Source organism: Malaya genurostris, chromosome 3, assembly GCF_030247185.1.
Source record: "Malaya genurostris strain Urasoe2022 chromosome 3, Malgen_1.1, whole genome shotgun sequence".
NCBI lineage: Eukaryota > Metazoa > Arthropoda > Insecta > Diptera > Culicidae > Malaya > Malaya genurostris.
In genome coordinates this window covers 63,713,437-63,727,442 of record NC_080572.1, presented here as the reverse complement: position 1 = coordinate 63,727,442, position 14,006 = coordinate 63,713,437, and the positions used below count along the sequence as shown (strand labels likewise).

Below are 14,006 nucleotides of genomic sequence, written 5' to 3'. Positions count from 1 at the left end.
AATTATCCCATCTTTAGTTTTTGGCTAAGAAAACAGAAAATGTGAAAAGTTTCGTTGATCAACATTGTGTCTGCCAGGGGTTCGCATCTGAATTGATGATTCAAACACTAGCGGTCTAGACTGCGAATGTTTCACGATAACATACCATTATTCTAATTGTTCACCCCATGAACTTGTTAAGATAACCTAGTTCGAGTAGCATTAAGCCGTTTTACTGCATGTTTTTGATTGTCAGAGAAGTAAAAATGTAGCCATCAACAGAAAAATACTCACCTATCATATTCTAATCGGGAATACGCAATGACAAGTTTTTTTCGGGAAAGAGACAGACCGCGACGTTTCGTTTCGCGTCTTCTTTAGTTTTCCTTGTTTTTTGCTTTATACAGTTAATGTCTCTTACGGTGCGTTTGTTACGTGACGCGCTGCAAATCAGTTGAGGAGAGCAGTATATTCTTCTAAGATGAGTTGCCTACGAGACAGGTGACTTCCCTTGGATGACGAGACGATGGGCAGGAACCACAACGAGCACGGTTTGAATAGTAGCACCAGCAATAGTAGCTATGGTTGGTAGTGTAGCCACACGAATACTCCAGTCTTGTCAAATTTCGGTTCATTTTACTACTCTAGTGAATTGTACAGCCACGAAAAACAAAAATTTGGACAATAAGAGATCGGGACGCACTCAGACTTGGTTTCTTTTTCTTCAACACTTTGCCTTGATAGCCTTTCTCCACTGATGCTCCATAATCCGAAACACAGTAAGCTTGTTTTCTGTCAAAAAACGACTCAATTTAGAGTTTTACATCACTCTCTACCGCTACAGCACAAGCTGATTTCGTCTGTTTTCATTCGTCTTGGCCCGTGAATGATTCCACTAAAAATAACATTATTGCACTTTTCTCTCTTTCATTCGCGAAAATATTGATTCTGATTGTGAGGTGCTGCTGAAAAGGTATATATTTGGTTTCACTCATATTTTTGGTCTATTTTTTACTAGTAGTTTTTCCGCACTTGACTTCATGCATTTGAAACATTGGTAATGCCAACATCATCAACCATCATCAAATCCAATCCGCAGCGCGGTGAGAGTTACAGCAGCCAAAAAAAAAATAAATGAAAAAATGCCGTAAACCAAAAAAGAAGATGATGAGAAAGAGACACGGCGACCAACCAACATCCAGCGGAGAAACAAAAAACGCTATGATATATGATGACGGTAGATTGAGGAAGAGGAAGGAAGAACGCAAAGCACTGATTCTTACTGACAGTATGAACGAGCCAGAGTTGCCTGCCAGGTGGATAAGCCTCTAAATACATAACATCAAACTGTTTTATTCCTATTGGATTCGCGGTGAATTCTTCAAAATCAAAATAATAATAAGATCGCAAGGTGATGTATTTTCTATTATCAGGCAAATATGTTATAATGAGAACAAATTTTGCAAATGATAATCTATGAATTAAAAAAATGGCATATCTAAGATCCTGTATTTTTTTCTAATAACCCACCAAACACTGCCGGGGACACCAAAGTGAACGTTATTGTTATCACCACCTTTAAAAACAACGTTCATCTACGCTGTCTGCCAATTTGCAAATATTTGCTCTTTCATTACACAATGTGTCCGCTAAGCTTCATTCGCTGGCAACTCTAGCATACTCTAACTGGACGGCGAATCGTGAGCCTATCATAGCGAACACAACAAAACAAGCAAGGGGAGGATGGTAGTGAAAACGAGCGCGCGGGTGTAAACTAAGGCCTCACACAAAACGGTATTAGTGTCACAACGGTGAACATTAATTGTCTGCGAATATGTGTGAGTATGTTTGTCGTGTTCAGCAGCAGCGACTACAATAAAAGCCGTACGAGATAATGATGGCCAATGGAGACGACCTGCCGCCCCTCTCGTTTCCCATGTTCTTCCGTTCCATGAAGGTTTGCTAGTTCACTGTTCAACTTTTCTTCTTTCACTACACACTCTGTTCACGAAACCAATTTCTACTTACGTACACACCCACAGATAAGAACGTATGCAACTTTTTTGACATCGTTTTTCAACATGGAGCTTTAAACTTACGTTTCTATCATAAGCGGAACAGAAAATGAAAACCTAATATTCACCGATTAGTCAATAATATGTTGATTTTATATTAACAGCTTTATCCGTTGTTGCTATTAATGGTTACAAACGATCACAATTCGGCTACTTTTCCACCTGAACGATTTAGTAGCGATTGGTTTACCACCCTTCCACTCAGCTGTGTATGTGTGCCTTCGAAAAGAGCACATCGAGCGAAGATCATCCTCCCGTCCTGTGTCTGTTCTTGTTTGCTTGATATATTCTTCGTTTCTTCACTGATCACATTCCTTCCCAAGTTATATTTTCACTATCATTGGGATGAAGGATACGTTTACTTTGACACCCAATAAAGATTATACGAATGAGGATCTTCAGCCATGTAGCCACCGCTGATTTTCCATCGATAAAACATACACAAACATCCACGTAGCGTTTCGACCCAAGGAGACCTGATTGGTAGCATTGGCTGTTTCTGAAACTTTTCTTCCGAATTAACGTGTACCGTGTTGCCAAATCCAAAGTGGTGAGACGATGATAGGTAGACACTATCAAAACTAAGTATCAGTATTACCGTTAACTATTTTATAATTAGATACAGTCTCCAGAGATTTATCAAAATATTCGCTTATTATTGACTTTTGTACAATATTCAAGACATCCAACATGCATAGATCAATATATTGTTAAAAACAGTACACTTCTTGTTCTGGCAATACGGTGCTCTACCGCTTCTATGTGCGGTTCGGGAAACCACACGTACACAACCAGCTTACGCAAGAGAACACCATGATTTACACATACACATCCACAGGTGGAAAATATAAGGAAAAAACAGCTCGTCACACAAACTTGAGCGCGCCGACCGAGATGAGATAGACAGTGAAGAGAAGGAGAGCTTGTGATTGTGGGAAGAGGAACGGAAGAAAAGAAGAAAAAACGCTCCCGGGAAGTTTTTTCGCGTCCGTCGACGAGGCTTTTTTAGTTCTTCCCTAGCAGAAAAATGGTCCAACCTTCCGGCGGATATTCCTGTTCGAATTTCCTTCACTTGCGCCGTTTAGAAGATCTGTTTTCCTTCACTATCAGTAACTTCAGCACGTCATACTCGTGGACTGGAGTACAAACGCCATTAGACACACTTTTTTCACGAATGCACTTCGCAAAACACACTATCGCTCGCTATCCGTCGTGACCATGGCGGACGGCCATTTTAAAATATATACGACAGACGACGAACGAAAGATGATCGCAGTGGAGTGGTGAGAGAGAGAGAGAAAAGAATGAAAGAAAATTGCTCGATTCATTTCTCTTTCCAACATTAGTATTGCATAGAAAAACCGATCGATCGGATTCAGTGCTATTTCATTTCAGCGAATGGGGATTATGTACGGAGCTTCATACTGTTTTTCTTATGTTCTCATTCTCTCTCATTGCGTGGCAGCGCTGTCAACTATACCGATTTTTTGACTCGATAAAGGAATACAGATATGCTCTCTTAAAATACATATAAATCAATTACAATTAGAAAAACCATTACAATTACAGATAAATACCGATTTTCAATTTTTGTGTTTGGTTCCTTAGTTAAGTATCCAGTATCCTCACTACGTCGATTTTAGATTTTTCGAAATGGATATTATACAGATAGTTTAAAAAAAACAGTTGGCAGCTCTGTTGCTTGGTCAGAGCAATATTGAAAATTGACAAAGCGAAGCATTAGTTCACTCGACAGCTGTCATTCTTATCATGTTTCGCCAAGGGGTTTCTATTTTCAAATAAAACAAACAATAACAAAACAATACTTCTAACTACCTTCAGAGAATTCTGCCCAGATCTGTTCATAATCCAGGATGCAATGTAGAACCTGTCTTTCTACGATGGGGGTTAAATGTCGTTCATTGTTCAAAGTTTCTTTAATTTGTGGAGTGAAACGAAGATATTCTGATTTACTGATAGAGATTATACCAAACCTGAAGGTACTTATTATTTTGAAACTTTCTAGTAGTATTTCACCCGGTTCTTATTAAGTGATCGGTTATTTTAGATTGAAGAATTTGATGGGCTACCGGACAAAATATGTAATAAATGTTGCTTGACATTAAAACATTTCATGAGATTCCGCCACCAATGCTTGAAGTCTGATAAACAGCTCAGAACGATGCCTTGGATAGAAACCAACAAAGCGGTAACTACTGTACCAGAATTAATACAAGGTAGCAGCACTGGATCCAACGACAAATGTAATGGTATAATCATTGCAAGAACAGCCAGTTTAACATCTGATAATAATAGTGTCTTACCGCATAACAAACGTTTTGACGAAGACAACAAACTGGATAACAATGAACCTATCGAACAAGAATCATTCACTGTACACGATGAAAGTAATCCTACTCAAAATTTCGAATGTCGATACTGTCACAAAGTGCTGAGCACGAGAAAGTCGCTTCGTTGCCACATGCAACTCCACTCCACAGAGGCATCTTTTCTTTGCAATTTTTGTGGTGAACAATTCAAAACTAAAATGGCTTACACAGGTCATATGGCCATACACGATCCAAACAAGTTTCGATGTGATGTTTGTGGGAAAAGTTATCGCCAAGCAGCTTCACTACGTAGTCACCAACTGAACCACAATCGAGAAAAACCATTCAGTTGCACAATTTGTGGTCACGCAACGACCCAGAGAAGTGGGCTTAAAAAGCACATGCTAACTCATTCTGATGCAAAGTCGTATGTATGTGACTTATGCGGAGAGCATTTCCGATTTTCCAGTAACCTCATCATGCACAAACGGCGAAGACATTTGCACCAGAAAAACTTCGCATGTTCTCAATGTTCCAAAGAATTCATATCCAAAGATGAGCTGCTCAACCATTCCATGTGTCATTCGAATGAACGCCCTTTTGATTGCGGAATATGCGGCAATACTTTCAACCGTAAAAGTTCGCTTAAGTTCCACCAGAAACACAAACACTCCGTCATGGCTAAAATAGCGTGCCAGGTATGCGGCAGGGGATTCTCTCAAAAAGTGTCATTGCAGAACCATCTTCGGATGCACATGTTAACAGATTGAATAAATGTGGTATAAAACAAATTCACGGTAGATCAATTACACACATTCCTATCAAGAAATATTTGTTTATTATCCCGATCAAACAATTTTCATTCCCCTTTTGAGTTCACCAGTAACGACGTCATTGCGTGTAGCTTTAGGATGATAGAGCATACATACTTGCGACGGAAAAATAAATCATTTTATAATCGGCTTCATTTAAGAAGATCCCAATTGATTAATTTCACGACAGCTATGGAAAAGTACAAAGTACACGAACTGATTCGGAGGAGTGTCAAGATAGTAAACACCAATTAATCAAAATTTGACCGATTTCTCTATAAGAGTAGCATTGATGGCGAAACCAAAAGTAAGCGCGTACGCTGGCAGAGGAAAAGATACCAGCGAGAACTGTAAAAAGTTCACTAATGCTGCCGAAACGAGGAGCGGGATTGTTTTACGTACCTACATAATACAAAATGGTGAACAATAACTTTTTTTTTCTCTAATAAACGTTTTCATGGATGCATTTGAGTGTTTCATATATTTTATTAAACTCGGTCAATCTAGCCCTGCCCTGCCGTTGGCCGACTTCCTTTTCCGCATTTGATTTATAATACCCAAGCAACCAAAAGTTCTACAATTACATAAAACAACAACTTTCTAGCTTCAAGTTTTGCGTGTACTTTCTCGCTGTTTAAGATATCGTTTATCAAAGCTAGGAAGCTACTTCCTAAATGCAGTCCTTACGAGATAAATGAGGAACTAAATCGAGAGAATGGATATTTTATTAGAATACGTCCGTTTTTCTAAATTAGTTTGGGTTCCTCATCGCTAAACTTATTATTTTTTGTAATCCTCATGAAGTTTTGAATAAATTATTCTTTGATATCAAGACGATGCAAGCATCCGTTTTCGAGATATTTTGAAAACAAAATCGAAGATAAATCGCTGTTTTATAAAAATCACAGGTTCAACAAGGGAGTTATCCCCACATTAAAAAATACCATTTTTTGGTATAAAAGTTTACCTATGATATAAAAGATTACCTACACCCAACTATAAAAGCAAATTTTTGAAATACAAGCATAAATCATCAGTGTGAAAACTAGCATCAACAAGCTATAGTATTCAGTGTGTGTGATTTAATGATGTCCCGGGTTGGCGGTTCGATGCATAGGGCACTGGTCTTACAAACCAGTTGTCGTATGTTCGAGCCCCGACATGGAAGAATTCGTAGTGTCAGTAGAATCGTAACACCAGCCATGCAATGGTTCTGTATACTCTAGAGAATGTTGATTCCGTTGTTTTCATTTTCCATCGAAAAAATTAAACTGATGACTACGCTCCATCGTAATAAACAAAAAAAGAAATGAATATTACTAAAATGTGATAGTAGTGGTATTTAGTGTCGGAGAATAAAATTTTTCGCAAGTGATTTTCAGACAAAAAACAATCTCCTCGATGATATTTAAGAAAAAAGTTCAGCATATTTTTGGAAAATGAGTTTTCATAGCCGTTATATCTCAATTCTTTGAAAATACATTATGAATAAATTCACCGATGAATAAAAATTGAACCTTTCTGAAAATTTCCAGTGCGGTTGAAATAGAAAAAAGCTAAATTTTTAGCTCTTGCAATTTGATACTCTGTCGATAAGTGAAATTTATTCGGCACTACCGTGGTGGTGGAATGGTTCTCATATCAATCATACTGTCATATATAGTACTGTGGTATTCTTCAAAATAATTTTCTTCGATTCTTGAAAGAATAACTGAAATCGGTTTGTTTGACCGTCTACTATTTAAAAAATTAAAACTATTTAAGAAATTTTATTACGGTTTTTCGCCCTTTTCGGTGATGGTATAAAATTTTTAACACATTTTACCCTATATTCAGGAATTCCGTATGGGACCCCATAACTCCGGACCCGGAAATCAGACCTTTAATGAAATTAAGGAATTTAGTATGTGACCTAAAGAGCTTTCATTTGAATCTAAGTTTGTGAAAATCGGTTCATCCATCTCCAAAAAAGTTGGTGCACTTATTTTCACAAATTTTTGCACATTTTACCCCATAATTCCGGAACCAGAAGTCGGATCCAAATAATATTAGGGAATTTTGTATGGGACCACAAGACCTTTCATTTGAATCTAAGTTTGTGAAAATCTGTTCAACCATCTCCGAGAAAAGTCAGTGCAAAAATAAACGTCATGCATTTTGCGTACTCGATGAACTGAGTCGAATGGTATATGAAACTCGGCCCTCCGTGTCTCGGTTCAAAAGTCGGTTTTCAGAGTGATTGCATAACCTTTCTATATGAGAAAGTCAAAAACGCAAGTGTTGTGATGAATAATAGTTGAAATTATTGGCAAAATCGTTGCCACCGGAAGTCCCGAAACAGGACGAAGAAAAAGGAACCGAAAGAAAAACTCAACTCGGTAGATGAACAAAATTTAATTACGTCTTAACTTGTCGAGATACAAACTAGAATGAGAGAAAAAACGAAAAGGCGCCAACGCCAGTGTTGGCAACAGAGTAACCCGATACAAAAGAATTAATACACGTCAATTATACATCAGCAGAAAGAAGGTGATTATTGATATCTCCCACAGAAATAATAATAAAAACATTAAGGAAAAACAATCACAAACATTTTATGCAGCTCAGCATGTTACGCAGATGTAACAGGAGCGCAGGTTATCGCCACATCAGTTCAAACGCTGCGCCTGCTGTGGGTTTGAGACATGCCATATGCTGCGCTCCTGAAACTTCTCTAAATCAAATGCATGCAGTGTTTTATTGGGTTTAATCTAAATAGTGCAGTTTAATCAGCCAGCTGGAATTAAAACAGCCTTTCGTCACTATAATCACTATTTGGAATATGAAAAATATTGTTGTTCATATTGACCACCCTACATTCCAAGCCCCACTTCCGGGTGGTTTAAAGAAAAAAATGTTTCCATGTGGCAAAACTTTGCCGAGATTTGAACAGCCGAGTGCTCGGCAAACATTAAAACAACTGAAATTTTCGATATTTTGCTTTCGCCGAAATTTCCGAGATTTCGAGAAAACTATAAATTACCGAGTCTGCTTAGCGGTTCAAATTGCACTGTTTAATTTTGCACTAAGCAGTTCAATTTGAACTGCTCTGCACTGACGAGTCTAAAACGAAACGTGAAGAAACGTAAAAACGGTTATGTGCCCAAAGCACAAACTTAGGATAGCCCCTAAATGAAAACATTGAATATTTGAAGAAATATATCATATCGGAGTCCGATCGATTTCATGCAGTAGATAAGTGTTGCGAGGATCTTTATCCCGTAAGAATGCTCTGGAGGATTTCTTGTCACGAATAATCGTCGAACATTGAACAAATTTGTTCTTAATATCACGAAACATATCGCTATATTCGCTACATTTTTATTTGAGACTAATTCCACATATGAACACATGCACTTATTGACATCAATTAGTTTTGCACTGAAGAAAAATGGCTACTTTGATGAATCACCGAATATCGACTGTCTAATGCCGTTTTTCATTGAAACACACTGGTGGCGTGGATTGCTCTGGTTTTGCACTTTCGAGCAGAAATGCAATATTCTGACGGTGTTTTATTGTCATTTCTGCGCGAAAGTGCAAAACCAGAGCAATCCACGCCACCAGTGTTTTTCAATGAAAAACGCCATGAGAGTTGTTTTCCGAGTTTTCGGTAAGTTGATATCATTAATTTGCTGATTTCGGCAAAACGACCAATTGCTGGTGAACACGGTAATTTACAAAACTGGATATCAGTATAACATTTTGAATTTCCGAGAAATCGGAATGATAAACCGAGAATTTTGGAAAAAACTATCTTTTTTTCGCCGAGATCAAAATTAAGTTTTAAGTGTGTTCCGAGGTCGCAGTTCCATCGACCAGCCCCGTCTCAATGTTTTCTACCAAGAATTGATCCACTGGTTTTTTGTTCCATGTCGTAAAAGGCCACACAGAGAGGAATTGGCCTAGTTTGAAACAACTAATTGTATTGTTGAAATTCAAAGTCAAATATTTATTGAATCGAAATTGAAAATTGTCTGTTTCAAACCAATGATTTATATTAATCCAAATTATTAATTCAATAAGTTTCCAATCATTTAATATTATTGTTGTAAGATAAAAAATGTTTGATTACACTAAAAAAAAATGGTTATTTTAAATCATATTCAAAATTGTATCAATCAAAATTCAGCTTGTTGGATGATACACATTTCAATTCAGTTCAATCTAAAATATCACATATATGTTGAGTATAAATAACCTAAATTTTCGGTTAGGTAAATACCAACCTGACGATTAAGTCAAAACAAAATAGTTTTTCAGTTTGCTTCGGTTGCTTTCATCGTTAGCTCGCTTCTTCTCGGCTGTGTTTAGTTTTCGTTTAATCTCAGTTTCCATTGTTTTTGAAGTGATTTTATATTGTGAAAAGTGTGAACTGAACTGTGCAAATGTGCATTCAAGTAACATTGTACATGATATTCAAGAGCACCATATTGAAATGAAAAGAATCAAATGTACTGCCAACGAGTCGAAGACATTAATAATGTTTCTTCCGTTGATTATAGGTCCTCTAGTGCCCGAAACAGATGCTGTATGGCAGCTTGCATGTGCTTTGGTAAAAATAGTTCACATCTTACTTTTGAGAGAAATTCTATTACCGTTGGTCAAAGAGCTAAAATCACTTATAACATTTCATCATAATCAATATGTAAAACTATTCCAAGATACTCTCAAACCGAAACATCACAACATGGTACAGTACATGGTATCGTATCAGAAATAATTTCTCAACCTCGAAAATTACATACGACGAAAGTCAAATATATTTTAATCAATTCCGGTCTGAACAAGAGAAGTATAATAACTTTAATTCAGTTAATGTTAATGAAAAATCCATAACTTTTTTGACTAAATTTTATAAATGTGGAATACTATATAAAAGAGGGTCGTTTTATAGTACAATATGCAGTGATACCGACGACACGACCTGACACTTCGAAGAAAATTTGCCCTGAAAACTGTTCGCTAACGAATCACCATCAGTTACCATAACATTGAGCAACCCCCTGAAAATGATAAAAATAATCATTTCGAACAACACTGTTCTAGTTGTTACTAACCAGTTGCCAAGAAACCCTAACTTAAATAAACAGTTTGCTAAATTGAAGGAATTCTTTGCTTTCATGGGAACAATGGGAACTGATGACTCGAGACCGAAATGAGTATTGTATTGTCGCATTCTACTGATGATCATCTAGGAAATGTAGCACTGCGGATGCATTGATGCTTGGGTAGGAACTCAACTTTCGGAGGAAGCTTAGATCCAAGTCTCAAATAAAGAAAGTTAGTCGTGAAGTAGTGAGTCAATGGAACGAATTTCATGGAATAAAGAGCGACGAACTTGAGTGTCACATTTTGTTGCAGAGAATATTTTTTTTATATTTGACCTAATATGATACGTTATTTGTAAGAGTTTTGCTTGCGAGATTTTGCAAATTACATCATTACTACAAGATTTTGAAATTACATTTTGTAGTTGATTTACATTCAAGTGAGTGGTATATCAGAATCATTCAACATATACGCCTTTATTCTGAATAACGTCGTATCGTTTTTTTCGCTCGTATTTCATTTGTATTCCCCATACCCAGTAAATTCGCCCGTCGTGCAAATCGGGCGGGCGAGTTGCATTTGCGTTTCAAAAATTTTGACGTTTACATTGTACCTCGTTAGAGCAAAAGAGAAAGAGTAATTTGTTTTTGCGTTGGTCTATATTCGAAAAATTCTCTCTCTTCCGCGTTTGACTAAATTTTTCACATCATCTGTTATTTTCATCGTTACCATACCAGCGCATTGGAAGCATTCGCTGTTATTGATTGTAAAGAAGTCAAGAATTGAGCAGTTTTTCCGTGTGACGATTCTGCTGCCTGCTGCACCCGATTGACTCATTTGGGACTCGTCGTTAGGTATATATGGTTATCGTATGTCGTATGTCAACTCAATGTTTTCCAATTTGCAGGAAATGAGAAAAGGATAGCGTAGTTGTGCAGCTACGAATATTGGGATACTGTCAATCACCAACGGTGAAAAATCTAAAAAAAACCACGAACTTCGAATCTTTACACAAATTATTGTCAAAATTAATAACATACAGTACAGGTAATGTATATTATCATTATTTATATTGCTTTCATTAGGAGCCCTTACACGGGAATAAGGTAATGTCATTACTAAGTAATAACATTCCAATTTCTATTCAACCATTCATTCATTTTCATTCAATCCTACATCGGTTCGGAGAATCCTTAAATAATATAGTGTACTTTCGAACGCATTAGATGTTTTATTAGATATATTAACTTTTATTTAACAATCGACTATACGAAATAGTTTTTCATTAGACACCGTCTTCGTCTTTCTTGGCAGCTCTGATCCCCAGTTAACTTGTCTGGAATTTGATTAGGAATTCATTATGATTTCCAAATGGATTCCGAATCAGATGCAACAACCGATTTCAACTGGAATCGGTCTGGAATCGTTTGTTGCATCTGATTCGGAATCCATTTAGGAATCATAATTGAATTTTATTTGGTTTCGACTTCCGGTTTCGGAATTATAATGTGATGAGCGGTGACTATTTTAAATCGTCATATAAAGTGACGACGCCAAATCTCTTCTCAGAGGCGGACTTAAGGGGGGAGGGCAAGGAGGCGGTCGCCCCGGACCCAACATTTTTAGGGTGGCAAAACAATCTTTCGTTTTCCCCACGCGCTCATTATCCTCGGGACGTCACTATCTCTTCTTAATCCACCTAGTGGTTTGATAATACTTTTTTGTTGTCATTCAAATAGTCCCATTATAGCATTGTTTTAGTTGTGCAATTTTTTTCCCAATTTTTGAAGAATCCAAGGAATTCGAACATGTCACGTTGGACTGCTAGTCGAAGGGATCGAGATGGGCTTCAACGAGAATATAGAGCAGCAGGAGCAACAAATCAGCAAATTCGTTCAAATGTTGAACATCAGGATTTGCCAGATTTACATAATCCATTTATTCCGTCAGAATTCACCGACACCGATACTGAGTACTTGGATTTCGAACGAGTGGATGAATTCGCCACAGATGAAGAAACTTTCACCGATGTGAACTCCAGTAATCCTGAATCCAATGATATTGGGCAAAAAATTGTTAGTTGGCATTTGGAGTTCAACATATCTGAAAGAGCGACTAACAATTTACTTGTGTGGTCAAAACAGCATCATTTTCCACAGTTGCCTAAAACAATAAAAGTATTGAAAACCAATGCAAAACTTGTGGATGTGGCGGTTCAGCGATTGGAACATGGGGAATTTTGTTACTTTGGTATAACGAAAATGCTGTCTCATATATTGGACAAACATTCATGCGAACTTGTATCAAAAAAAAGCTATCACCTTCAATTCGGAATTGATGGAATACCACTGACAAAAAGTTCCGGTAGCTCATTCTGGCCAATACTATTGAAACTTAAAGAGTTCCCGGAGGTTCTACCAGTTGCTGTGTTTCATGGATCTGGCAAACCTCCGGATATTCATTTATTTATGGAAGAATTTGTGCGTGAGTTACTCAGTGTTCTTACGATTGGATTTACAATGGATAGCATGTCTGTAAAACTTAAATTATCGGCCTTTGTAATGGATGCTCCAGCTAAATCATATGTTCTAGACATTAAGGTTTGTTACAATCACATAAAAAGATTCTAAATATACAAAAAGGTGAAACGAAACACTATGTGAAACAAAACGCCTCGAAATTACTCTTTGACTCCTGGAGAATGCTTTAATACTATGTTTTCCGATAATTGAAAAATATTTTTGCAATACAAAAAAATGAATTTCCGTAGTTATGTGGTCTAGCTAAAAGAAATTTGTGTGCTTTAAATATTTAATCAGTGAAAAGTTATTGGTTGCGTCTCTAAATGGGGGCTTCCTATAAAACAATTCCACAATCAAATAAACATAATCAGCGGTTGTCGGTAACGTACAACGTGATGGTTGGACGCATGCAAAAGTATCTCAGATCATTTATATCCATAATTGTTTTTATTTTGAATGTAGTTGATGTTTAAATTTCGAAGGATTTTCCGAGTCTTTTCAAAAATAGCTCTGAAAAAATGAGTATTTTTGTGATCTTTCACAATTACTTGAAAAAATAATTCGATGGTATGAAATTTTTTTTCAAATAAACCTAGTGTTAACGAAAACTTGAATATCTAAAGCGACCTCCACTATAATTAACGCGAATTTTTTGGCTATAAGATAAGAAGCGCATCTTGTTTTGTTTCGCTAACACAAACACACACACTTATATATATATATATATATATATATATATATATATATATATATATATATATATATATATATATATATATATATATATATATATATATATATATATATATATATATATATATATATATATATATATATATATATATATATATATATATATATATATATATATATATATATATATATATATATATATATATATATATATATATATATAATATTATCATCATCACAATTTTACCTATTAATAAACATGTTTACAGGGACATACCGGTTTCTACGCATGTCCCAAATGCAATACCAGAGGAGAACACATTGGGAACCGTACTACGTTCACAAATATAGGATCTCATAAGTTGCGTACGGATGAATCGTTTTTGAATCTAACTGATGGTCATCATTTGAGGGTCGATAAGCTTCCACCTTTGGCACAAATTGGGATTGGCTGCATTTCATGTGTACCGATTGATTATATGCACAATGTTTTGTTAGGCGTGT

The 14,006-nt window shown here is 36.4% G+C and overlaps 2 protein-coding genes across 4 annotated transcripts in view; one reads left to right on the top strand and one right to left on the bottom strand.

Moving 5' to 3' along the window:
* LOC131434419 (LIM domain-binding protein 2) overlaps positions 1-3,307 on the bottom strand; it is a 58,658-nt gene extending 55,351 nt beyond the window's left edge. The window contains exons 1-2 of one of the 2 annotated variants that reach the window (XM_058601105.1): positions 3,092-3,307; positions 274-944 (exon numbers count right to left, since the gene is read on the bottom strand). In XM_058601105.1, coding sequence (XP_058457088.1) covers positions 274-280 — 7 coding nt within the window. In that variant the 5' untranslated portion in view covers positions 281-944; positions 3,092-3,307. The remainder of the gene's footprint in view (positions 1-273; positions 945-3,091) is intronic. The other variant, XM_058601106.1, reaches the window with a different exon arrangement.
* Positions 3,308-3,814: 507 nt separating this feature from the next.
* On the top strand, positions 3,815-5,654 carry LOC131438799 (gastrula zinc finger protein XlCGF7.1-like). Of its 2 annotated transcripts, none has more exons than XM_058609083.1 (2): positions 3,815-4,054; positions 4,123-5,654. In XM_058609083.1, the coding sequence occupies exons 1-2, from the start codon at positions 3,929-3,931 to the stop codon at positions 5,152-5,154; spliced, it is 1,158 nt and encodes a 385-aa protein (XP_058465066.1). In that variant the 5' UTR covers positions 3,815-3,928; the 3' UTR covers positions 5,155-5,654. The 2 variants fall into 2 exon arrangements, with proteins under 2 accessions (XP_058465066.1, XP_058465067.1); XM_058609084.1 differs by having other exon boundaries at positions 4,107-5,654.
* Positions 5,655-14,006: the final 8,352 nt, after the last annotated feature.